General features: G+C 41.2%; 1 protein-coding gene across 1 annotated transcript in view; it reads right to left on the bottom strand.

Annotated features, from left to right (window-relative positions):
* The window catches only part of man1a1 (mannosidase, alpha, class 1A, member 1), a 131,060-nt gene that overhangs the window by 42,756 nt on the left and 60,842 nt on the right, over positions 1–27,462 (bottom strand). Inside the window, exon 4 of the mRNA XM_084560628.1 lies at positions 26,688–26,768. Coding sequence (XP_084416754.1) covers positions 26,688–26,768 — 81 coding nt within the window. The remainder of the gene's footprint in view (positions 1–26,687; positions 26,769–27,462) is intronic.

Here is a 27,462-nt window from a genome sequence, read left to right as displayed (position 1 = left end):
CTCTGCCGTTAGCTATACATGCCGACGTTTTCTGGACCAGATTAACACATTCGCTCCACTTTTTTCCTCCCTGGGTCACTGTGGTATTAAAAGGGGGAACTTTCCTCAATACTCCTCCCAAGAATACCTTCTACTGTCTGAAATAATTAAACTCTGACTCACCCTCGACTACCAAAGAGCCCCGCAGGTGAAGCTGTTTGAATGTTAATGAGACTGGATGGGAAAAAAAGAGAGCGAGAGAGCGAGAGATCAACTCCTGAGTGATTGTGGTGTTTCGGCAGGGGCCACCTGTCAGCTGTGATAAAACACAAAAGGACACACAAACACCCGGGCTTCGTTTAGAGGCTCGGCTGTTAGCGTAAAAAGTGAAGGAGAAACAGACAGGTTGTGGACATAAGCTACGGTGTGCTGAAATGTGATCCTCATGTCCTCTGTTGATAGACAACAACTACAGTTAAGCTTATTATATACTCTGCAAGAAGCGAGAAATTTGTTCTCGCTCCTAGGGCTGTGAGAACAAGAACAAAGTTTGTTCTGGTCAGGTCATTTATACATTTATAACTCAAGTGCCGAACTCCGGGGAAGTCTTCATAGGCTCCTCCCAGTGCAGCCTACGTCACACGTGCTAAGTATTGTGGGGGATGCAGGAGACGGACGACAAGACGCACTTTTTTATTATTTTCGGACGTCGGCCAGTCGTTTTGACGACCATGTCCGTCGGATGACAGTTGGCTAGTGTCAAAGCTGCCAAAAAAACGAATGAAGAAGAAGAAGACGACGACTTCTTTTGTTTTAATGATGGTCGGCTGGTGCCAACGCTGCCAAAAATTGTAGTAGAAGAAGAGGAACCAATATCATGTCTGCTGTGTGGAAGAATGTTACTCTTGAAAATAAAGTCAGTCAGAAATTTGTAAATTGTTCAGTGTGGATATTTGGTGAGGTGGCAGTAGGAGATTGTAATTCAATACTACCAGCTTGATTCATCACCTACAAAGGCTGCACAGAAACAACAAACACAGAGTCGAGGAGATCAGGCATCAGGCAAACCCAATCTTTTCTCTGCTATAAACCAAAACACATGCCTGTAGCGTCAAAACTCCTCTTCCGTTAATGGGCGTTAGCTAGCGTCAAAACTGCCAAAAAAAAAAAAGAGACGACAACTTGTAAACGTCTTCTTCTGTTTTAGTGGTGGTTGGCTAGAGTCAAGGCTCGAGGGTCAAACTAGTTTGAGGCAGTTGCCATAAAGAAATAATGTCCACGACTTTGGTTTCTACCACTTCAAAATAGAAGAGCACCTCAACGTTGCAGTCTACAGCAAACGCAAACTGCACGATTGAAATATGCATGAGGGTTACCAAGGCAACCAGAACCAGGAACGTCCTCAAAATTAACAACAGTCAACTACAGAACAATGGGGCAGCAGCAAATCACTTCATAAGTGGACGACGCTTTGCTCTACAGCAGTGACAAACAAGTTGGGCTGATTTGGGCCAAGAGAGAGCAGCTCTGTATAAAAAGAAAACTTTTTCACCCAAAAAGAAAGACACAACACTTACTGCGGAGTGCTGACTAATCTATTGGCCTAATTTAATACAACGGGGGCCAGCCATCGACCCTGGAGGTACTGTACAGCCGCTGAGAGCAGACGGATCTCTGATTCATAATGAGCCTTTTGTGCTGGAGACACGTTTACTTTCTTCTTTCTTCTAAACATCTACAAGCAAAATATTTAAACTCACTATATCCGGCTTAAAATGATTCTGATGGGCCAGTTATGTACTGACCGAGATCAAGTACGCTCTGTGTGCGAGCTTTTGAATGACTGCAGTGCAGCACAACCATAAACACCTGCATGAAAAAGTCACACACCATCTCTTCCTGATCCAGGAGACAAAATTTGCTTATAATTTTACTACATTTAACAAACTATAAGCTTAACTCAGTGTCTCGGGTTGCGTGCTTTAATGTCAATGCCCTCCACTGTACCAACATTTATGGGTTTGCAGCATTTGTTTTCTGCAGTGTGTTTCTCCTGCAGTAATTTCACACCTCGAACTCTGTGGCATCGACACAATCTTGATGAGCTGATTTGCGTTACGCATTCAATCCAAGTTCTGCAGAACCTATTAAATTTGTCCGTTTCCAGTCCAAGAACGAAAGACAACTTCTCGATCTTATATATTTCATTACTTCCAGAACTTGGGGTAACTCTATCAACAGATATTTTTCTGGAAATAGCTGTGTTTTCAAATTGCAACTGACATTTTCCTCAACATGCATTTGTCTGTAGAGTTTCTAAGTCTGCCGCTCATTTTAGAAAAGTAGAATCACAGTCATAAAAGAGACTTTTCTCCATGCATTTCTTTATCTCTCTACACGAGTGAAGGCTGACAGTTTATCTCCTCCACCTCTCTCTGATTTTGTGGTGGTGTTATAAAATGACTTATATATTCCCTCCATGAATTATCTAGTGTATTTTATGGGTGTACAACTAAAATATTTAATATTTAAGTTGAAGTTAGGAGACATTCGCCTGTCACAAGTCAGAAGAAATGAACTCCCATGGAGATCACGTCAGTCAAACCGAGACGACGATGAAATGTCAAAACTTCTCCTCCGAGTTCGCTGCTGGAAGCCTTTCCTGAGTTTGACAGACATTCGACATGAGAGGTGGAAGTGCTCTCTGAGACGGGCTTTGTTTTTCATCTCAATTTTAGCAATCCCCGTCCCAATCAACATGAATGCACATGCAAAGTGAATCGGCTGCTGCTAATATTTCCTCCGCTCTCTTGTGGCTTGGTCGGTGCTGACTTTGCACACTTTTGACAGTCAGCCCTTTTGACGACACTGCTATGGAAATGAAGACCAGCAAAAGTGAATTTGCATATAAAATTGCCGTCACTGTAGGAAAGATGTAGGGGAGGAGTGAATGACTGGATGGGTTAGAGGGGAGGAAAACTGCAACGTGAGAAACGAGTGTCTTTAGTTCCATTTAATGCTCTGCTAGGCGTGTCAATTCAGTTGGAATACACATTCATTTATATTTGTTCATTGTGCTAGTTAGCTTAGCATTCAGACATTTTTTTCCACTAGGACTGGGACTGTGCTCTCCCCTGTCCTATTCACCCTGTACACCTTGGACTACAACACAGAGTCATGACGTACGCAGAAGTTCTCAGATGACACTGCAATTGTGGGGTGTATCAGGGATGGACAAAAGCAGGAGTACAAGAATCTGGTGAACAACTTGGTCTCATGGTGTGGTGCGAACCACCTTCTGATCAATACAGCTAAAACCAAGGAGATGATAGAGGATTTCCGGAGGTCCAGGCCTCACCTGCAGCCTGTGTAGAGGTGGTTCAGACCTATAAGTACCTGGGTCTACAGCTGGATCACAAACTGGACTGGTCGGCAAACATAGACTCAGTATACAAAAAAGGTCAGAGTTGTCTCTATTTAATCAGGAGGCTAAGGTCGTTTAATATCTGCCAGCACCTCAGGGTCAACGATTATGGGAACAGTATTTTAAATATACGTAATTTCCTGCATCCTCTCGTTAGAAGGCTGCGATCTCTCTCATTTCGCAAGACTGCTTTTGCACGACAAATCTTGCAAGACCGCAAAACAAGATTAGTCCACATGGGAGGGATAGGATAAGATGACAGAGGCTACAACCCTGAGAGTAATGTCAGGTCTTGAAAGCTGATTGGATTTAAAAAAAAAAAAGCCATCTTGACTGGCGTTCACACCTGATATGTTCAAATTTGAAATGCGTCTCAAGAGGCCACTTGTGACAAGATTTTTGCTTCCCTGCTCACAGTTGATTTTATCTGCGGGGAAAAGTGTTACTGCTGACAAACAGAAAGCACAGCAGTCAGTGCCAAGCAGCGTGAGACGAGGACTGTACTGGAAATCTGCATTCTGGATCAAACTACAGTGGAGAGACTTTTCCTCTGCTCCACAAAAATAACTTCAGTGGAGGATTGGCCTTCAAACCACATACTTTTTAAAGAGCTGGAGCACTTGCTAAAACCATTAACATTATCAACCAATAAGTAACTGACTGGTCAGGAGTTTATGACTAATGGGTTTGGTAGAAGTTACCACGGAAACGGAGGCATCCAGCGATGAGAAAATGGAAGCTGACACCCTCATGAACAAAACAAACTCAAATAATGAAAGGTGTTCCAACTGAGCAGACCTCACTTAACCTACTTGACACCGCATGAATTATCGGTAAAGCGGTTTCTGACAATAAACACGTCATTAACGACGCAACGATCCAAGATTCACTTCACATAGCTAGGACATTTTACTGGAAACCGGTTTGTCTTCCATTTAGGTAGGCCACTTTTGGGAGTTATCAGGATATCTGGTGAGTGGGACAAATGCTATTAACGATAAATATTTTTGGACAATATACTTTCTGAAAGCACAGACTCGAAAGAGAGACGATAAAGAGACTGAAAATCTGAGTGAATGGGTGTACGATGGAGAGAAAGTCAAGTGCTATTCAAATGTCCCAGTGGAGGGTCAGTATTGTCAGAGAACAAGCTGGAGCTGGAACCTTGGAAGGCTTTAGTCTGAAGGAAAATGTCAAATATTCACTCACACAGTTCAACGAGGACAAAGACCTTAAAGAGTCTGGTACGAATCCCTCTTGTAAAGCAAACACCGACCGGCTGCACGGGGCCTTCCACGTCATCCTATACGACATTTGTCTTGTTAAACACATCTGTGAACGTGTACTGCCTGGAACTAGGGAGTTAGTGACCTGGGATAAGAGGGATTTAATCAGTGTAGTGACAAATCGGTAACAGACTGAGGCATTAGTCAAAGCTATTAAAATTGGTCCGACGTGGACAATTTGGGACAAAATGTCAAAGAGTCACTGGCAAATGTCAGTTACTGCCAAAGGTCTGGAGCTAAGAGCGTCTTGTTAAAGGTCTATGGTGAATATTTGGCTTCCAACCCTAAAGGCTGCTTTTTTTCAATGGTGTGATTGATTTGTTAGTGAAGTGAACAAATCATTTACTCCAAAATGACACAACATCTATCAAAAGTGAAGTCACAATATGCCCCTGTGATTTTTTAATTTGTTAAGAAGAAAATGCCACTGGTTGAGGTTTGTCTTTCTTGTGGGCTCAGCTCTGACAAATTGTGAACAAAACCTAATCCAGCCAACAGGACATTCGCTTTGTGTCGTGGCACAAAACATAAAGGCTGGCAAAGCACCAGCACACAGGTCAAATGTAATAGTAGCGCAAACACAACATGGTTTAAACCTCTATTAATATTTGTTTAAAGCCAATAACAATAACAGGCAGAAGAAATAATGTTCATTTCAGCTCTTAGTGAGTGCTAGCAAAAAAAAAAAAAAAATATATATATATATATATATATATATTCATTTTGGGAGGCAGTCATTGTTGAACGGTTTCGTCGATGGAACTGGCTAAAAGATGATAAAATGTTGTGCCTAACATTGATGCTATAATATTGGAATCTTTCAGCTCAGTGAGAGGGGGCGACATACAGTAAAGGGCACAGTTTATTGGTCACCCCATCAGCTCGCCATATTGAGCGGACACCCCATACACCCTCTATAGTTCACCTGGTTGAGTGGACACCCCTTCAATTGAAGCTATAGCCCTTCTTGCAGGTTCAATTCCAGCCTGGACCTTTTTGCTTCATGTCCTCCCTTCTCTCTAACTCCAATACCTCTTCTCTTTGCTCACTCACAACTTTTCAATAAAAGCACAAAACGGCCAAAACAAAACTTAAAAATGCAAAACTGGCTGGCAGAATTGTCCATGAAGCTTAATTAATTACACACAGCCCTCCTGGCGAACTGTGAATATAGGAATATTGATTAGCAGAGCACAGCTTGTTAGGATCCACGATATCTGGTAATGCAGAGCAGTTATTTTATTTAATAAAGAAGTCCTATAAACAGAGACAGAAGCAATCAATCGGGTAAGTTTGGTTAAAAAATAAAGAAACATAGCTGAGAAAAACACAAAAAAGAAAACTCAGAGAAGCTGTGAGGAAGACAGTCAGCCAGAGAGACAAGCTGAGCAGAGAACAAAGATCTTTTAGGCATTGTGTAGCACAAGTGTTAAACAAAGCTACCTGTCAAACTGCTGTCTGCAAGATAGAAGAAAAAAACAAAAAAAAAACCCTCAGATCTCCACAGCTAAGACGGCACACACACAAACTGAGGTACACGCACCAACCTTTCCTTGGGTTTCAAAGTCAGGTTAGGAATGATAGAAAGACAGGGCTTCTGGATTAGACCTTAAAAGCACCAGTACAACATCAAAAAGACATCAGAGGAGACTTCAGCTGCACATACACAGACGTACACATATACACACTCTCAGAGGCCTGGTAACAAAGCCTGGGAGATAGCTGATGTAATTGGACTGTAAGTCCCACAGAGCAGCGAGTTGCCTGGTGAGGGGTTGGGAGGCACGCAGCCGGCGCTGGGCATTAATATTGAGCACAGAGCCGCGGGGCATGGAGCACTTTCGCCCACTGAATACTCGCTGTTCAGATAAGACAATATGGACAAAGTTAGGTTGGAGTCAGAGCTTTGAGCCTGCAGCAACGTGTAGTGTAGATTTAATAGTAAAATTAGTTTTCTTTTCAGTTCTGAACAATGGGGTACGTTGTCTACATATAAACAGGTTCATTCGTTTAATTAAAAGTTCCTTTAATGTTTTAACATCAGAAAATCCTTGGAACACGGGGCAAAATACATTTATGCATGACAATAGCCCTATTTGCACAGGATTAGTTTTACTAGTTTTACCTGGGGAGCTCATGTGATTTAGAAATGACCCCCTACATCTGTGTTTTACTCAGATTTACTCTTCCTGGTTTGATGTCTTCTGCTACTTTCTGCTTTACTCCACTACAGGTCAAAGGACATTTTATACCTCGACACTTATTGACAGCTTTAGTTGCTTCAGGTACCAACTTGAACTAATCTAACCTTTAAAGGCGACGACCAATGGGAGCAACTAAGAACGTTGACTGCATTCGTTAATACACAGGATTAGATGTTACAATCCCTTGTGCCAAGATCCCAGGCAAAACACATTTAGAAGCCCTGGCCAACTGAGAAACCCTAACAAACCTACAGTTATGAGATATGACGATTAAACCTACAATCTAAATCAACTAAGTAAATGCTGCTGGTTTGCATGGCCCGCTCAGCAGCAGATAGTGGTCAATTCAAACCTTGTGAAATATAAGCTAACCACATGCTGCTGGCCTGTATGCCCCGCTCAGCAGCTAAACAAACAAAGAAATATCGCTACCAACCAACATGAAGACAACAGATAGTCAACAGCAGTATGCAGCATGTCATTGGGGTTTTCAAGTGGGCACCTCCCTTCACCGATGTTTCGTTAGGTTAGGCCCACGACACCTCAAGAAGGCTTAACAGTGAATTCCAGCGTCCTGGAGTCACCCCCCTCCACGCTGACACTGCACAACCCCGTTTTTCTCACCATTCAGTGACTATCAACAACTAATCTTTCAATAAATTAGCCTAGCCCTTTTATGTAGCGATCAAACGTACCTGATACGTTGATGCGGACTGAATCACGACCCACACAAACAAAACAAACGTGGTTCGCAGAGTTCACTTAATGACTACAGCAAAGTAAAACCGCCCATGACTTCGGTTACTACCACTAAACTCCCCATGCTGATACACTATATTACCAAAAGTATTCGCTCACCCATTCAAATGATCAGAATCAGGTGTTCTAATCACTTGGCCTGGCCCCAGGTGTATAAATTCAAGCACTCAGGCATGCAGACTGTGAAACAAGACATTTGTGAAAGAATGGGCCGCTCTCAGGAGCTCAGTGAATTCCAGCGTGGAACTGTCATAGGATGCCACTTGTGCAACAAATCCAGTCGTGAAATTTCCTCGCTCCTAAATATTCCACAGTCAACTGTCAGCTCTATTATAACAAAATGGAAGCGTTTGGGAAAAACAGCAACTCAGCCACGAAGTGGTAGGCCACGTAAAGTGACGGAGAGGGGTCAGCGGATGCTGAAGCGCATAGTGCAAAGAGGTCGCCGACTTTCTGCACAGTCAATTGCTACAGAGCTACAAACTTCATGTGACCTTCAGATTAGCCCAAGTACAGTACGCAGAGAGCTTCATGGAATGGGTTTCCATGGCCGAGCAGCTGCAGCCAAGCCACACATCACCAAGTGGAATGCAAGGCGTCGGATGCAATGGTGTAAAGCACGCCGCCACTGGCCTCTAGAGCAGGGGAGACGCGTTCTCTGGAGTGATGAATCACGCTTTACCATCTGGCAATCTGATGGACGAGTCTGGGTTTGGAGGTTGCCAGGAGAACGGTACATTTCAGATTGCATTGTGCCAACTGTGAAATTTGGTGGAGGAGGAATTATGGTATGGGGTTGTTTTTCAGGAGCTGGGCTTGGCCCCTTAGTTCCAGTGAAAGGAACATTGAATGCTTCAGGATACCAAAACATTTTGGACAATTCCATGCTCCCAACCTTGTGGGAACAGTTTGGAGCGGGCCCCTTCCTCTTCCAACATGACTGTGCACCAGTGCACAAAGCAAGGTCCATAAAGACGTGGATGACAGAGTCTGGTGTGGATGAACTTGACTGGCCTGCACAGAGTCCTGACCTGAACCCGATAGAACACCTTTGGGATGAATTAGAGCGGAGACTGAGAGCCAGGCCTTCTCGACCAACATCAGTGTGTGACCTCACCAATGCGCTTTTGGAAGAATGGTCAAAAATTCCTATAAACACTCTCCTCAACCTTGTGGACAGTCTTCCCAGAAGAGTTGAAGCTGTAATAGCTGCAAAAGGTGGACCGACATCATATTGAATTCTATGAGTTAGGAATGGGATGGCACTTCAGTTCATAGAATGAGTAAAGGCAGGTGAGCGAATACTTTTGGTAATATAGTGTATAAGGCTTGGAGCATCGGGTGAACCCAATGGAGCAGCATGGAAGGTCCACTAGAGACCAAATGACAGCTAGAAAGACATGGATGAAAACAAATCACTTTATATGTGGACAGGGATTGCTGCAACTGCGTGTGTCTATAAGCAATCAAAGTTGACAACCTAGCAATTAAAGACCAGGAAATTTATTGTAGGGAATAAAAAAGCCATAATAAAAGAAGAGGCCACTGGGAATACCAACGTTTTCCTCACACACGAAATTACGAAGAAAACTGTATGATTAAATTACAACACATTAACTGACCATATAGTACCAGAAGAGGGCGATGTTAGTGCAAACATCTGTAACATCATTTGAAGCCAGAGGTGATATTTAGACTTCTCCACAACAATAGAAAAGGATCTCTGAAATAGCACATGGCATGATTATTTTTTAAACCTTCAATTTATGGTTTAAAGGTTCAGGTTAAATTAAGGAACAACATTACAGCTCATCTATGTATTTAAATAGTTTATGGACAACAATGAAAATCTTTAGCTGTGTAATCTGATAATCCAGACTATCACCATATTTATCCATATTTAACTCCTCTTAGCTTGCCCAAGGTAACTCTTGGTCTTTCCCGCCGCTGAACAAAGCCCAGGCCGGCCGCCTTCTAATGCCACATTTAGGAACAGCATTCTGACTTGGGCTGTAATTAAAAACAACGAGTAGTACAGTACGCCGAGATGCTTGGTATTTCTCATTCTGTGCTGGGGGAAAGTGAAGCTGTTTGGGTCAATAGCTTTTTAATCAGAGCATTTGCTGGAACCGTTTCCGAAATGAGCGCAAAGGCCTCGAGGCCAGACCTAAAATACTGCGCCGCAATGAGCTGCTCAGTGCAAGTTTGTTAATTACATTGGTTGAAAAAAAGCTTTTATAACCTGAGAAAGTTGGGCATTCAGCAGTCCAAAGATGGAGCCACCTTTTTTTGCTGCAGACTTGCCAAAGATTAGGTTTTCCCACTCATCAGTTCACACCAGCTATCACATCAGAGGTAGACGACATATCTGACATGATACAGATTTTAAGAACTGAATTAAACAAATCCTTATATACTGAACACACAGATTAAAAAAAAGAGACAATGGGTAAAATAAGACAAAAAAGACTCAAGGATGAATGACAGATGAACAAGGTAGAAATAAGAGTGGAGAGAGAAAGCTGAACAATAGGCACATCAGAGTCAGCTGCTAATCTGTGATTAGATAGCGCCCCGGTTTGATAATACTCAAATGTGAGAGGGAAGGGAGAGAGTCTCTTCCTCCTTCCTCTGTCACTCAAAGATTTATGTGCATATATATATATGTGTGTGTGTGTGTGTGTGTGTGTGTGGCAGTATATTAACAAGGCAAATAGCTTGCTCGCTTTATCTTCCTGGCAGGGCGAACAGATAAGGTCCAATGAGAGCGGGTCTGGGAAACGGCTTGGCTCCCTTCAGGCCGGCTGACAGGAAAAAAAGAAACAAAGAAGCAGACATGAACCCCGGGGATATTTCAGGATTTCTAACAATAACCTGCTGCGGATCTGTCAGTCAATAACCCCGGGGACACGCCACCGTACACACACACACACACACACACACACACATATGTTATATATGTTTGATAATATTACACGCAACGTAAAGACGAGCATATCTTTTAATAAAACGAATCTAGTCCAGCATTACCTGACATGAAGGTTATGATGAAGTTTGAGTAATAACACACTTATGCATATAATGCTATCGTGGATTGTGGTCCGAGCTTAACCTAATTAAAATATTTATGCTGCAATTTACTGGCTTTGTTCTGAGTTTTAAAGAAGAAGCCCTAAATGAAGATTTCCCACCAAACAACTTCTGAACTAAGCAAACATGCCATCATTTCACAGGTGGCTGTGGCTCAGCTGGTTGAGCGGGCTGTCCACTAATGGCAGGGTTGGTGGTCCAAACCGTGGCCAACCGAAGACTAACTGAACTGTCCTTGGCCAAGAAACTGAACCAAAGTCGCTCCCAATGGCAGGTGAACACCTTGCATTACAGCTTCCACCTTTTACCATAAACTGAAAAGCATCCTTTCCAATGATCAGAGAACTGATTCCCAGTTATTTTTCAAATTACACTACACACAAGTCTTTGTATCTTTGTATACATGGTGTAGAGACCAAGAGAACAACCCCAAACAACCTACATCAAGACAAACCTCCTAAAACTTTCCAATTTAAATCCGAAAAATAGAGGAATAAGGAAATATCGTAGTTCTGTGTAAATAATACATATTTAAACTTAGCTCTGAAGAAACAGTCCTTCCTCCATTACACCTGAGTGTTGCATCACTACCATATTAAAATGTTTACATGTATCTAAAACTGTAAGCGAGAATGCTAATGCTACGCTTATGCAATGTTTATCATCTGGAGCTGAGACCACTGCCTTCATTTCTAACTGTTGCAGGATTTAATGCTTAACAGTATTTTAGAGGAAGGCTAAAGCTTTTTGCCCACATTTCATTTTGTAGCTGAGAGGAGGGACGCTTTCTGATAATATTTAAAGTATTAAAACACTTTCGCCTTCAACTTTTCCTGACTTCAGTCAATAAAATAGTGATTTTACTGAGTCCTGTTTTATTCTGCGCCACACAATGCAGCAGTGCAGAAGCCTAAACCGACTATTAGACGTCGTGCTTTAAAGCTAATATAGTGTCATTACAGTAATTTCACTTGGGTCTCTGCCAGTTAAGGTAAATTCGAAATAACTGCCAGATATTGAAAGTTCCAGGTATCCTAGAACAATGGTCAAAAACACTTACTCACAGGACATTTTGTGTCTTTTTTATAGTCAGTGTAACCAAAAAAGTCCAGGCAGACATTGAGGCTTTAGATGTTGAAGGGTTAAAGGAGGAAAAAATCAGTTTTAGAGAACTTGCAAACTGAAAAAAGAACAGTATTCAGATATTAAAACATATTCTTGGCCAGTGAGACTTTCTACATTACTTAAACGTTCGAAACAAAGCCAAGAGACAAATGTTTATTTAAGGCGATTTGAGATTTTACTGCTATTACTGATAATAAATGTCACATGGGGTGGATTGCCCTTCAAAATGTCTCCGTTAACTTTCTAATAAACACGTCTTTGCGGTGTGAGTTACAGTCATGCAGCTGCTCTTCTACTGATTTTATTCCCCAATCCAGAGGAAGGTTTCCCTCGTTCCTGAAGTAAACAGTAAGTTATATATATATATTTTTTTTCTTTTTACTCCTCACCAGGAAACATGTTGCGATACAGATGGTGTTAGGATAGCAGGTGTCAATGCAGCCCATGTTTGTTTATGCCTTCCAGCCCGGGAAGGAAAGGTTATAGGGGGGATTTCACGGTGCATTTGTAAGCAAATCCGTTCATTTGGTTCAGCAAACCACAGCTGCACGTCTTCTTTTTGTTGTGGTGAGGTTCAAATGCTGCTCGGTGTGAATGATTTACTGCGACCGCTACGGCCCTCCAGTTCAGCGCGTATGAGTATGAAGACACAGGACAAAAGGAGGAGTGAGGGGAAAATAAAGCAAAGTGTGGTGTAGCAATTACACAGTCTGTCAAAGCCCTGCAGGAGGAAAGGCTTGGTTCCTTTTCTCACTGCCGAGAGAGAGGGTGTGTAGTTGTTAGGAAGCAACAAAATCTCACCTCACAACCGGCTGAATTACATGCGTGCTGGCAGGCACACACACACACACACAAACACACTGATAAAGTCTTTGGTAAGTCACAGGAAAGAGGGAAGACTCAGCCCATGTGTGACCCTGTTGACCAAACCAATTTTCCCCTTGTCAACAGCGGACTGCTGTGAGTCGTGTGTGTTTTTGAGATAGAATGGAGTGTGTACTTATTATATACTAACGGAACAATACAACAATCCTTACACACCCACAAATTAAAGAATAGGAATTAATGGTGTTTACATGTACCATATAACCGCCATATTGTTCACTGCTCAGTTGTCTAATCCGGTTACGTCACTGTTAAAGTGAATAGCAGGCGTAACCTACAAACATTAACAATGAGATTAGGTGTGACTTTCAAGTATACATCCAACAGTATTTAACCCAATACTATGTCCCTACTCAAGGTTGATAAACTTTGTAGAGCAGAAATACTGCACATACTTACTAAAAGTTAGGGATGTCCTGATTGGTACTGAGGCCAATCCAGGAGTTTTAAAAACGATCGGATCGGTATCAGGCTTCAGTAAAGTCGGCCTTTTGTAGTTTCATTTTAGGTCTGCCATAAACCAAAACCACATCCCTGAAGCATCAAAACATCTTCCTCTTCTTCTGTTAATGGGCGTTAGCTAATGTCAAAACTGCCAGTGGCAGTTGGCTACAGTAAAGGCTGCCAAAAAACGAAGAAAAAGAGGAACCGAAATGTGTAAAAGAATTATTCTAGAAAATGAAGTCAGTCAGACAGAAATTTGTGAATTATGTGGATGTTTGGTCAGGTGGTAGTAGGAGATCGTCATTCAATACTACCAACTTGATTCATCAACGACCAACACTGAACGCTGTGTTTAAAGGAAGAGAAAAGTTTCCTGGCGACAGCGTCAAGGAGAAAAATATTCCGAGAGAGTTAGGGAGTTTATGGCAAATTCAAAAACACAAATCTTTTCACAGCAAATTGATCACCTAGAATAAATCAACTGTAGACCAACTGATCAGCACGATTCAGGAGAGGACAGCTCGACAGCCTCAGTCCTAGCTATTACATTTTCCCTCTGGTCCAATACAGACTACTTCTACCTGCTGGTATGAAGAGTTATTTCCTTACATGCAGGGGGAAAACACATTTCCCAGCAGGCCGTTGTCTGTAGTCTTTGTGGTGTGTTCAAGTGCAACTACTTGGTGCAGACACAGTCAACATGGTGGTAATCCTTTGATGCTGGTTTCGTTTATCACTAACTTATATATGTCCATTTTCATTCAGGATCAGAATAAGACCTTATCCACTAAACCTCTGGCACACATTCCTATTGGACTATTGTAGCAAATCATTTAGTTTCAAGTTTTAGATGTTAAGAATACATTTTATAAGAGAGTATCTGGAACTGAATACGGGACCACTTCACACACGAGAATAAAGAAGCAAAGCTGTTAATGTCAGCCATTTATATAGAGAACATAGAAATGAAAACTTTCCAGCTACAAAGAGACTCAATAAGAGAAGAACAAACATAAAGAGATGAATTGTTAATGGACTGTGTGAAATAATGAGGATTCATAAGATACCACTAACCTTGTTCTCGATTCAGATTCATCTGTGACTCATGAATATCAAAGAAATGCAGTGAAGATTTCTTACGTCCTTGACTCTTAAGTTGTTACAGTAGGAGAAGAAACCACGTCGACGGAGAGCGTTACACTCAACACTTACTATCTCTCGTAACGACATAAATCTGTGTATTGTTGCTCACAGCCTTGGCCCTTAGAGATCAATCAACGAGTGATCCAGAGCTAATGTACACTGGAGTATCACTGTACTTAATCATCAAGTACTAATCTTACCATTTTAATTTGGCCTCATTACAAGATATGAGCCAGACGCCATGATTTACTTTAACTCTTCAGTATGTGTGTGTGCAAGGGACATGTTTGGGTGTGTCCATTATCCATCATACAACTGCGGATCTATAGAAAAACCCAACTGCCTCTAGTAGACGTTGTGTATGATTCATGAATGTTCATTTGTGTTACAGCACAGACTCGTTCATACTGCCCCTCTGCAGACTGACTTTTCCCTGGCTCAGGGAATAACTACAGAGCTCTATTTTTTTTTTGGACTGGCGTTTCCCTTTGAAGTTACTCTAATTTGAGTGTTGTACTGTTAGAGGCACTACAAAGACAAGCCTTTGTTTATAGCCATTATGAGACACACATACAGTAGGCTACGCTTTAATCATATCTTATGATACCCATCACTTCAAGGTACTAATAGTGCTCACGATTCTGGCATTCAAAGAACAATGGAATGTGAACTTCTAACACTACCTTTGATCCCAACACACCGGCCTCATTCTCTAAAGGTAGAATCAAACACTTGCTGGACCGGTCACTAGAAAACTCTATTTTGGGAGATGAATTAGTGTTAATGACTGAAATTGACGAGCGGTAGTGCTGAAACAACTGCTCAATTCATCCACTGGTGGATCAACAAAAACGAATCCATAACAAATTATAAACTAATCTATCAAGCAGGTAAATTAAAGCTGAAATACCAAACGTTCTTCAATATAAGGCTCTTTTGTTGCTGTTCATGCTGTACAGTTTTGTCATTTAATTTAATTTATATACGGTATATTGCGTCAATAGCAATCCAAATTGTCTGGAGACGCTTTATAGAACACAGAGCCCGAAACCCCTGGAGTAAGCACTAAGACAACGGTGGCAAAGAAAAGAATCCTGTCTAAAACGATCCAATTATCGTGATTTATTTATTTTAGTTTCAGAGTTTCACCAAACATTTGTATGAAATATTAGTTTCTAGCGGATGACAAATATGTGTTATTGTGTGGGCAAATAGTGGGCTGTTGCTTTACAAATACAGGCAACGCAAGATAACACAATATTCTAATGTTACGAATATGCTAGTTAATGACCAGCATTGAAAACAATGAAGGTTTTTTAGGGACTTCGCCTAAAACTGTCTGTGAAAGTATATTATAGTGTCCCAAGCTGGCAGATGGGTAGGGAAACCTCCCAGCATGCGCCATGGGGACAGACTAATGAATTTTACTGTGTACATGCAACATCACAGAGTTTTATGAGTTGTTCTACCATGAAATTCTACAATATCCACAGTCCCATTCTTGACATTTTCGACTACTAGATATACTACTACATTTACAACAGACTTAGTGAACTTACAGTTGGTAACATGCTCCCCAGTGATAGTACGCCATTGATTGAGCCATCAGTCCAAGTGTCAGTGGTTAGTTTGAACAATCGACCAAAAAACCTGAAACTTCTTCATGATTAATTCAGTGAAAAAAAATGTTCTGGTTAAAGGGCTTGTCTCACTTTCTGCGACATGGATGGGTTTTTAATGGAACAACTTGAAAATAATTCGCAATAACCATTAGTTTTATTGTAGATTTGACAAAAGTTAAAGCAAATATTTGCTGAACTAAATGACCAAATAGTAAATATCAACAAAATCACCAATGAGTAGACTTGATTTGTGTAATGGACGTGTCAATGTGTTTCACATTAGCGAAAGCCTTCTCCTTTCTCGTCTGTCCTCAATCCTCCCCCCTTCCATCTGTACCCCGGCTCTGCTTCCTCGGCACAGATTAGGCCGGTCTAAAAAGAGATTAAGATAGATATCCAGGAAAATTCATTCTCTACGGTTGGTAAATAACCTTTACTGGGCCATGTGTGCGTGAATGTGTGTGGATGTGTAAGGGGCTTTGCTTGAGCCGAGCAGGAGGAAAGAGGACATGGCCAAAAGGGGAAAGAGGGGCGGGGGTGACTGTTTTTCTCTTTCCCTGCCGCCAGCAAAGCCAATTTTCTCACGGAGTGAAATGGATTTCCTGAGGACAGAAGATGGAAGCGGTCCCCTCGGCTCCGCCCAACACACCGCTTTACCCCGTGTATGTGTGTCTCGGCTGTCGGTGGTCAATAGCGCGGGTTGTTGTGCTGACCTGCACAGCGAGAGGTCAGAGATGGGATTACACTATGGGTGGTTTTATGTCAATGCACTTGTCCCTGGCTGTGAGAGTGTCTCTGTGTATCAGAACAGGTATTGATCGAGAGTCTGCATAGTTCCATACACTGTATACATCCAACCAATCAAAAAGAGTGTTCCAGAAACACTCGGACGCAACCCTCTCTGATTCAACGCCGGGAAGCTGGAAGTGGAGGTGATTTCCAAATCAATTCAACCATCAGGTAGTACTGTACATTAGATTAGGGCTTAGTGAACCAAAGAAAATCCTGGTTGACTGAAATCCTACCATAGTCAAGTCAAAGTTTATTTCTAAAGCACATTTAAAACCAACCTCAGTTGAACCAAAGTACAATCCCTGTTAAATATAAAACAAGTAAATACGACTTAAAATAAGCAATAAAACTGCCAATTAAAAAACTGTGTTAGCAAAATAAAATCCAACATATCCTGCTCAACTTGGACTGAAGGCCAGCGAGAAGATGTGGGTTTTCAACAATGATTTAAAATGCTCCAAACTCTGGGCAGCTTTGATATAAAAGGGTAGGCTGTTCCAGAGTTTGGGGGCCACCACCGAAAAGTCTCTATCACCCTGTTTCTGAGCCTGGATCTGGGGAAGTCCAGGAGCAGCTGGTCTGTTGATCGCAGAGCTCTGGGTGGAGTGTGGCGACGAAGTAATTCTGAAAGGTAAGATGGTGCCCAGCCATTAAGACTCTTAAAAATTAGTAGTAAAATTTTAAAGTCAGTGTAGGGATGCCAGTACTGGTGTAATGTGATCTCGTCACAGTAGGAAGTGACAGTAGGACGCAAGAGGGCCAATGGCACCGTCAAATCCATCTAAGAGAACCAGGTTTCCAAATAATATAATTTCAGTTTTGTTTTTATTTAGTTTAAGGAAGTTTGCCTCCATCCATGACTGTACATCCTTCAGACAGTTCAGCAAAGCCTGCATAGAGGCGTTGCTGTTTGTCTCCTGCTGTTCATTCTGTTTCCTGCAGTTCCAAGATTAATCGTTTTCTTGTTAAGCAGGTAGGTCAGAAAGCTTGTAAAAGTCCCAGACACATATCCTGTAGTTCTTGAGAATTACTCACTGACAGTTTTATGCATCTCTTTGTGGTATCTGTGGCCTTGAGGGTTTTAAGGGCAATGTTCTTATAAAGATTCAAAAACAAAACTGATGATTCTTCAGTAGATTCATCTAGCTACCGTGTCTGAAATGTCCAGACCATGTAGCATTGTACAAATGTGGTAAATTCACATTCACTGATTCAAGAGAGCTGTAAACCACCAAACACCCAAGGGAGTCATTGAACATGGAGAGGTACATAGAAAATGCTTTTCAATAAACTGAATCAAAGCTGCTCAGTGTGAACAAATCTTCAGTTACTATCTACAGACAGACAAATACAGAGACATAAAGGTAGTGCTTTTCTAGGATTGCATGGACACATTTACACAAGAGTATTTATGACAATTATACAAGGTTTCACCATTTGTTTGATGCTTTTAAGTCTAGCTACAGCAACCTACTGTGTCATGCCTGCACGTATTTTTAGCATGGCAGGTCCCAAGGGAACGCAAACCCTAACCCCTGTCTTTTGAAGTGCCTTTGTCTGCCCACAACAAAAATGAAACACCGGAGACGGAATGAAATGTGAAGTAGAATGACGAGATATCCCTTTGTAATGTGGCTGTACACTGAAGTGGGATGGGTTTCTGATTGGACGTCACAGTCCCCAGAGGTGGCCTATCAGTGTTGGCTGATTTGGTCGCCTCTTTGTTTGTGGATGTCATATATGTGATCCTGCTAATAGCTATACACTTTCAGTTCAGTAAAGGTTTGTGTACTGTCTATGTTCAGTCACAGCATTTAAATATTTCTCATGTCTGAATCCTAGTAAGAATATTTACGAGTGTAGAAACTACTATGTAAAATTGATGTAAGTACAAACCAAATACAACTCTCCAAGAATGATGTAGAGCAAGGAAATGTGTCAAAAGTGAGAATTACCCTTGCACTTCCTCGATAACTAGTTAAAGAAAGCAAGCAAGATTGCTATTATCCTGCTGCTTCCTGTTTTTCTCAATCCTTGCTTCACTAATTCATTCTTCTTCCTCTCCTCTATGTAAAACCGATTTCTCATGCCAGCCAGGGAGCCATCTATAGTCACTCTACGATTTCTTAATCTCTTTCAGCTGTGTTTTCCATTAACTGAGCCACTGGCTAACAGCTGAACCACATTCCTCTGTCTTCATGCCTCTACGCTAATTCTGTCAGTCATCTCTTTTTTTTTTTTTTTTTAATCCTCAACAATGGCTCTCCATCCACTTTAAGACTTGGTTTGTTTGGAGAACTTGTCAATGTGTTATAGTTATAGATATTTTATCTGCCTAATTACAGTGTGATGCATGTTAATTGGGGGCAAATGAGGAAGCTGACTGAGCACATTTCAGCATGTCAGACACGATGTTATCTACTGTACTCTCAGACAGTACAAGGGCATCTTTGGTTTTTGTTTAGTCATTCTCACCCATCAATCACTTATTCTGTAACACCAGAGCTGTGATGGCTATAACTAAGCCTAACCCCTCCAGACAGAAGCACAAGTGGACACACAAGAATTACCAAAATCCTGGACTACTGAATGCCCATACCAAGCTCAAGCTCATGATTTATTAACCTGGCAATAAACACCTTGCTATGAACCTTGCTTCAACACTACAGCCCCGAATGAACGTCTTCACATTGCCGATGGCTTATAACTTGTCCAGTTTTGTCGGAATATTAAATATTCAATTGCTCTGGTGATGAGTCTGACTCAGATCAGTGGTGCTTTCATTTTTGGGGAGTGCTCCTGGTTACAAAACTGTACCAATACCAATATAAAATGAGATATGAAAGCCCCCAAATCCAATTTTTAAGCAAGCATCTGTTCACATTACTACTGTGTCAGGCATATGGCAGTGCAATGCATCAAGAAACTGTGCACATGTAGACTCAGTGCTATTTTCAAGTCTCAGTAAAAAGAACTGTTTGCTTGTCTATAGACCTGTTACTGTCTGTCTCTTGGTTGCTCTGATCTCACGCTCTTGTTCTGTGTCATGACATATTTACTGTATGCCATATTAGACTTGACCAAGACTGTCAGCTATTGGCTGGAAATAAAAACATTAAAATACTGTAGGAAATGTCGACAGCAAAACAGAACATGACTTTTCTGTCAGAGAAGATGATGTTTATCCTGAATAAATCACCTCAGAGAATTAGTAGTAATTGACCAAAAAGCAATTAGACCCAATTAAGGATTAGACAATAAACACCGATGCCAACACAGTAACTGAGGTAGAAATATGACTGAAGAAACCCCAATTTATTCTGCAGCAGTAACCTGGAAACTGTGCTCTCACAACAATTTGTTAGAGAACTAATCGTCTGCATGACAGCAGCACTAGTGTCCTGTAATGAACCTGGAATCATGGGTGAAACTGAATCCAAATTAGCTTAGAAAGCTTCAAGGACCCCTACTGCAGTCCACTCACAGCCTATTTGAAACAATATCAGTAATCAGCTATTGAATGATTTGATTATGAAGTATGAAAGTGAAAGACAAATTCTTGGCTGATTGCAGACAGAAGCGTTGCTGAGATTTGTGAATATACTTGGGAAAAGTTATCCTAATGGGAACCAATAAATTTGGAGAAGGAACAGGCGAAGGCCTGCTGCGCTGTGCAGAGCCAGACTGCAAAGCTTCTTGTGCCATCTGATCAATCACTGACAATAAAACCTTTCAGGATATTAATCAAGGCCTGGCAAGAAGAAGCTATCGTTCAGCTAATTTCTGTTGTCCATGCCACAGGAATCCGTGGAACAACCGAACTGCGCCAACTCGAATCACTCAAACAGATTTGTGCAGTGGTTCCAGGGATGCAGTGGACAGCTATTGCTACTCTAAAGAAACTGCAACACAAATTACAAGAATACAGCAGTGAAAGGCAACAAGTCACAAATCACAAATCGACAATGACTGATCTTGTGGTTGGTACAAATATCTTCTGGGTGAGCAGCATACCAGCAGTAACAAAGCTTCTGATTCCTGTACGTTTTATGCATGGCCATGATTGACCTATATGTTTCAAATTTGTTTTATTATTTAATTCGTAAGACAAGACCAACCCATATCAAGTGGATATCAAGAGGGAAGAGACTAGCAGCAATGTGGTGCAAAGAGACCATGGAGTTTTAATGAAATTCAGTGTCGTAGGAATGATGTGTGAGAAAAACCTTTGGCTATGTGAAGCAGACGGGAACCAAGATTAACGACTTCCAATAGTACGGTTAACTGACATATGACTTTCCCAAACATTTACCACATTGAAACACTGTCCATGACTTTGGTTCCTACCGCCAAAGTCACCATGCAGATAGCGGGCTTGGAGCATTGGCTACACCCAGATGGAGTGGCGGCAGCATTGACGGAGCTAGCTCCGTCCATAAACTAGCGATATTTTTACGTCTTTGCTTGTTTCACTCTTAAATGTTTGTTTTGGAGGGCAGCTAAAAAGAGATGGGCGACAAGCAAATACCTTTATGTGTTTGGAATGCTCACATTTGTCGTGCATGAAGTTAGAAAACAGTTTTGCAAAATTTTCCGTTTGTACTGACATTGTATAGGCTTTCAATGGAGGTATCTTCTCGTGGCCAGTTTACATGAAAAATTTGGTTACAGTATTTGATTACCAAATTTTGTACTCACGAGGCTTAGACTTTGTCAAAATATATTAAAAATAATCCAAATACATGCTTTCGCGTGCGCCCATGTGATGGGCGACATAAGTTACAACTCGGTCAGTGTTGCAAGCGACATTGCTGCCGTGGGGTGTCGCTTAAGTGCTTGGTAACGTTATTGGTGGAGAGTTTTAGAACAAGCCCTGACTGTATATATAACAAGACAATGGGTAAAGCAAACGCATGATTGGTTGATGTATAACTGCATCAGAGGAGCAACAAAAAAAGTTAAAGCCAGCTCAACTGTCACGTTTCATCAGACAAGTAGCGAAGAGCTGGACATCAACTTGACGCCAAGTATCACTGGCTTCCATTGAAAATGCTGAGTAGCCTGTCGTTCTCTCACTGCTAACATTAATGCAATATTATACAGTCACTGATTAAGAATGTACAATGATTCACAGATGGTCCGGCTCTGAGAAATAAGATCACCTGCTCCAAATGTCTCCATTTCATTTTTCCTTCAGATGAACAGTGGAATTGAGACTGTTCTTTGTTTATCCAACTTTAAATGAGGTCCATGCGATACCTGTGAGTCAAGCCTCCGCTTAGTTTCCAGTGAAAGGGTTTTTGCTTTAATCTGGGTTGTTCTAAGGGATGAGACAGGCAGCTGGGACATTCATCCCTGCCATCACCAGATTATACGCCGTCAGACACAACTAAAGGAGATTGGGATTAGTTTTCATCACAATCAGGCGTCGTCATTTTTGTTCATTATAATCACTTTTGGAACAACGGTCTGAAAAGGGATGAAAGTGTCCTCTTGGAAATGTAAAAATCAGATCTTTATAAAAAGGATTTGTTGATTCATGGACATTATAATTTACATTTTAAACACTGCAATCAGACCTCGAGGCTTTCATCGTGTCTGTAGGCGATGTGAAACTAGGACATGGCACCTGTCACTTGGTTTTCTTTTTTCTATTATTTCAAACTTTTTCCGTCACTGCCTCTTCTTTTCAGTTCATTTCATCCATCCATCATCACCTCCTCCTGAACTCCTTTCAGCCCCCCGCCTCCCCCCATTTTCCTGACAATATCTTCCTTCATGCACTGCTTCCTTCTTCCATTTCTCTCTCTCTCTAGCTTCCTGGCTTTCATTCTCACCGTCTCTTCTCTATCTTTCCCTACTTGAAGCACTTCGCTTTGATTAGCAGGATGACTGGATTCCTTTTTTTTCCCCCCATTCATCTCTCCATACATTGTTCCCTTTCTCCCTGCAGTCCTTCTCTTCTTCTCTCTTTCTTCAGCAGATGAGGTTACATGCTGTGATCTATATGCAGACAGGGACGTTAAAAGCTTGCCAGTAGGGTGCATCCAGCCCGTACCAGCTGTACTTTTACTGATCAAATTTTCATCAAAAGGCCGGCCTTTTTGACTCAGAGCCAGACTACAGTCGACAGAGTCAGCCGCTCCCCTCCTCTACCTGCTCCCTCTATGTGTAGCTAACACTCCACTCCACCACTCTCTGACTCCTCATCCATCATATTCCTCACACTTGTAGCCTGTAAATTCAACAACCAAACGTATTTCAGCTCAGACAGGTCAGGCAGCATCTGATATCGACGGCGGTGCGGTGACAGAACTTCAAGCCATCATCAGCAAGAAATCACTCAACCCAAAAGTAGATTAAATGTCTTTAGCTTTTATGCACAAGTACGTCATGGAAGTTGTTGAATGTTTCAGTTAATGTGTTTCTATAATTGTAAACACAAAGCTGATGAAGCTGAAAGTCAACATGCTGCATAGTGCACTTCAACTGTTTGCAATGCTCTTAAGCTATCGCCAGGGCTGGAAACTTCAGCGGAACCGGTCTTCGCCTTCGTTTTTCTCATTTAATCAAGAGTTTAATTTCTAACATACAAACTTGAATAAAAGTTCAACTTGTTGGGCATTCAAATGTTTTCAGCCGTTTAAAAAAAAAAAATGCTCTGGGCTTGGCGACGTCACAGACACTTCAACTCCTTTCAGAACTGACGCCTCAGGTGTTTTCATGTTCTTCAACTGCAATTCAACATCTGACATGAATACATTTTCTGATATTTTAATTGGTTTAAAGCGTTGGAGGTGATTTTATTTTTTCTTTATTGCCCGTGTTGAGAAGGTCTGACAATGACATGGTCTCCTGTCTCTCACAAATCCATTTTCAATTCATTTTCAATACTTTTTTAAGGTATTCCAATCTACAGTACTACTCTTTATATTCAGTGTCTTGGTTTGAGGGTTAATCATGTAAGGTATGAATGTCCTTAACTGTCACTAGTACAAATATTTCAACAAATACGTTTATTTCTGCATATCTCCTCATCAGGAAGGAGTCATGGGTCTGCCTGTTTCCCTATTGGCTCATTGAGGGGTTATAATTTAGTTAATATTTTTCAGGATTCCACCAGCGTGAGCGCCACTCATTCCTTCACATCTCCGGCCAACACTGATGCAGGTTTCCTTCCTGCAGCATCACCCAGGAGCTTTCTGTGCCACGCCACCTGCATCACTCAGTCTTGTTCGTCAAAAGCCTTCAAGGCCACCCATTAGCTATCCATCTGCCTCCTCCATCCTTTAAAAGACCCCGACCTGTAGCTGAAGGAGAGGGACCTCTCAAGGCTCGGATGAAATACAGGAGTGTTGTGACTCACAGGAAATAAATGGAGCTACGAATGACAGCTGAGAAATGATGAGGGGTCTGTTAGCAGCCACTGTTTCACAACTCCGACAACAGTTGAACCACAATTAGCTTTTAATTCTTAAACTCTTAATATCTTTACTGTTTGCTGCTTTTGGTCACTTTTTTTTTTTAAAGGTTCAACTGGTGCAATTAATCTTAACCAGACTTTATTGCATGGCTGGCGAAGCAAACACAGCCAATAATCCTTCTCTACTTTGGGGAGTCAATAAATCAATTAGTGGATCAACAGTATAGTCTACCAACAATTGCTTTGATAACCCAATAAATCATTAAGTAATTTTCAAAGCAAACACTATTAATCCCATAAGAATAAGGCAATATAGATTTCCTTTTATTTGATAATTCAAGCAATTTAAAGCAATATTGCAGTGGGCTTGAGAGAATTTTTATATTGAATATTGTGATATTGTGAACATTATATACTTTAAATTATTCAGTGAGTCACAGTTTGTTTGTTGCAACCATACTGTTATGCACTTAAAATACCGTCAGTTTGTAATTAGTCTGAGGAAAGTAAATTCTATACTGTTGTTTAATATTTAAGTAGGATATTGTTAAAAACCTGGTAAATAAGGCTTCATCTTACCTTACATCTATGCCGGTTTGCTTGGTTTGTTTTTTTAAGGAGTTGGTGATGCTATTGCTAATTTTATGACACTCGACAAATAAGAAAAAAATGTTCTCCTGCATTCTCTGTTGAAGCGTTGAAATGCTAATTGAACTTGTCTGACGCCTTCCTCCTTGCTAATAAAGAAGCACTTGGCCTCACATCATTCAGTTTGTTAGGATGAACGTGTAGATTATGTGTCATGTGTCAATAGCAGTAAAATGCCTTTGTTAAGTCAAAGAACAGAAATGTCATTCAGCTTTTTAAAAAACTTGGCAGGTACCACTTTTTGGGCTTTAGTGAGTTATTTATTCTTTTGTGGGGCCTTGTGATTTATTAGGAGACAGAATCATGTAATTTAAAAAGAGGAAAAAGATACGGCATTGAGGAAAAGTGAGTTTAACACACAGTCCCTGCACTGACAGAGTAGGTCAAGATCACAGAGTAGCACCCAGCTGATGTCATTTTCTCACAAAACACATTCACGCAAACACAGAAGCACATAAATGCACAGAGGCACAACAGGACCAGCGCTACAAGTAAAGTGAGAAGCCCTGTGGACTCCCGCTCCTCACTCATTTTTCGGAATAAAGCAAGTCTGGGGCGATGATTTGTCAACAGTCAGACACTTCCTCTTTTACCAAAATAAATAAATAAATGATGTATTCTGATACGAAATGGAGATTGTTAGCATTCAAGACATTTAGGATAAAAAACTCAAGGTACAAGGTACGATATTTCATCCTCTAACCAAGGGAAGGCTGGAAGCAAATCAATCAAACTAGAGTAGAGAGCACCTTACTCAACAAGAGGACTCAGATTAACCCTCACCTATGGGATGCAGTTAAAAAAAAGAAAGTACAAGCCCTTGAATATTCACATAAGGCAGATTAGCTATCAGCACCTGACAAATTTATTTGTATTTTAAAAAAACACAATAGTTGTAAATTTGTTTTTTGTGTTGAGATTATCATGGTAGGTAGAAATGTGTTTTCCATTAACCACCAATGCCTCTTTGCCAGAGCTGAAGATGGAAGAATCCAAAGCAACAGGCATGAGCGAGTATGGGAATCGCCAAAGTAACCTGGGTTCTGTGAATAAACCATCTCTGGCATTCAGGAAGAACGAAGCAGAAACTAGGAAGTTTTGCAGAAAACTTGACCCTTTGTTGACCTTCTGATTGGTACGTTGACCACCAACCAGAGGGCTCCCTTTGTCAAGTCCTGACCCCTGACCTTATTTTACTGTTGCCAGGTTAGACAAAAAATAGGCATACGGTGGTTCATTCCCATAGAAAAACTTTGAAATTGTGTATTAATTAGCACAGAAACATGATAAATGTACAGTTGACAGTCAAGGAAACAAACATACAAACCTTACAAAAAACAGAAAACTAGTAAAAGGAATAATTTTTCCGATGTCTACCAACGTTACAATGGTCGCTAATGTTTCGTTATCTGGCCTCCATGTTACAGGTTGACTCTATTAGTCAAGGTTTTCAGTGTGTGTGTATGGTTATGGATCCCTACATGGCTACTGTCCGGCTTACCTAGCAACAGTAATAGGAAGTTGGGACTTGACAAAGGGTATTAGCCCTCTGGTTGGTGGTCAGCAGACCAATCAGAAGGCTAACAAATGGTCACCTGGTATGTCATTTCTTTGTAGAGGGCTGAAACAAGAAACTGGACTGTATGGGAATGTCAAAAGTGTTTGTGTAATTACTCTCAACCCCATTTCCGCACGGTTGCTTCATCTGTACCAGCGATTAAAGGGGATATCACAGCAGCTTTCCAGCATATGAAACCACACATTAATTTACTCAGTCTCCTCTATCGATCAACAGCTCTGTACCATCGGTTTAATTAATCAGCCGACAGACGTGAGAACAGGAAGCTTTAGCGTACTCCTTACCTCTTTCCCAGACAGGTAGTAGGCGGACAGCAGACCTCCAACGAACCTGATGTTCACCTCAAACACAGACACTTCTGCATTCTGCAGAGACAAAAGAAAAGAAATGTGAGATGACAAACAGATAACTGCTCACGTATACACATTTCTCCTCCCAATAACAGGAAGTTTACAAAGCATAAAACTCTACAGCAAAACGTTCCTGAGCTTCTATTGGGCCTCAGGGAGGATTACACTGAGGTGAGCTTTGTACAGTTTTACAGACAGATATTTTTGGACTGATGTAAGAGTGGAATACATTTAAATCCTGGCTCGCTGCGTGCTGCTATAAATGAGTGAGTAGTCAAATGAGTGTGTTAAGACAGCAAGATGAATAAAGGGGTCATTGGAGCTTTTCTGGAAGTGGCTTATCTTGCAAAAGTTTTGCATGAATGGATTTGCTTAGGGTGTTTTGTGTAGCGGATATCTGCGTGTAGTTGGAACATTTTAATATTTTTACCTGGCTTTGCATGTCACTGCCAGTAAAAAATATCTGTGCTGTATCTAGAAATAGAATGCCTCTATTTGTATATGGAAATAGTGGGAAGAATAATATAACAGAAATAACAGAAATTGTAATTTTCTTAAGCCATTTGTCTCAGAACAATGGAGCTTCATTTCTTTCACATCAGTTCTTTATGAATAGATTCCTGAGTCAGATGAGGTTTTTGTGCCTGACTGACAGCTCTCGTAAGTCACTGCTGTGGACTGGAGATAGGACAATAGACTCTGTCCTGCA

This window comes from Chelon labrosus (assembly GCF_963514085.1).
Source record: "Chelon labrosus genome assembly, chromosome: 14".
NCBI classification, from domain to species: Eukaryota; Metazoa; Chordata; class Actinopteri; order Mugiliformes; family Mugilidae; genus Chelon; species Chelon labrosus.
The sequence above is the reverse complement of the archived record's forward strand: the minus strand, read 5'-3'. Positions and strand labels throughout refer to the sequence as shown.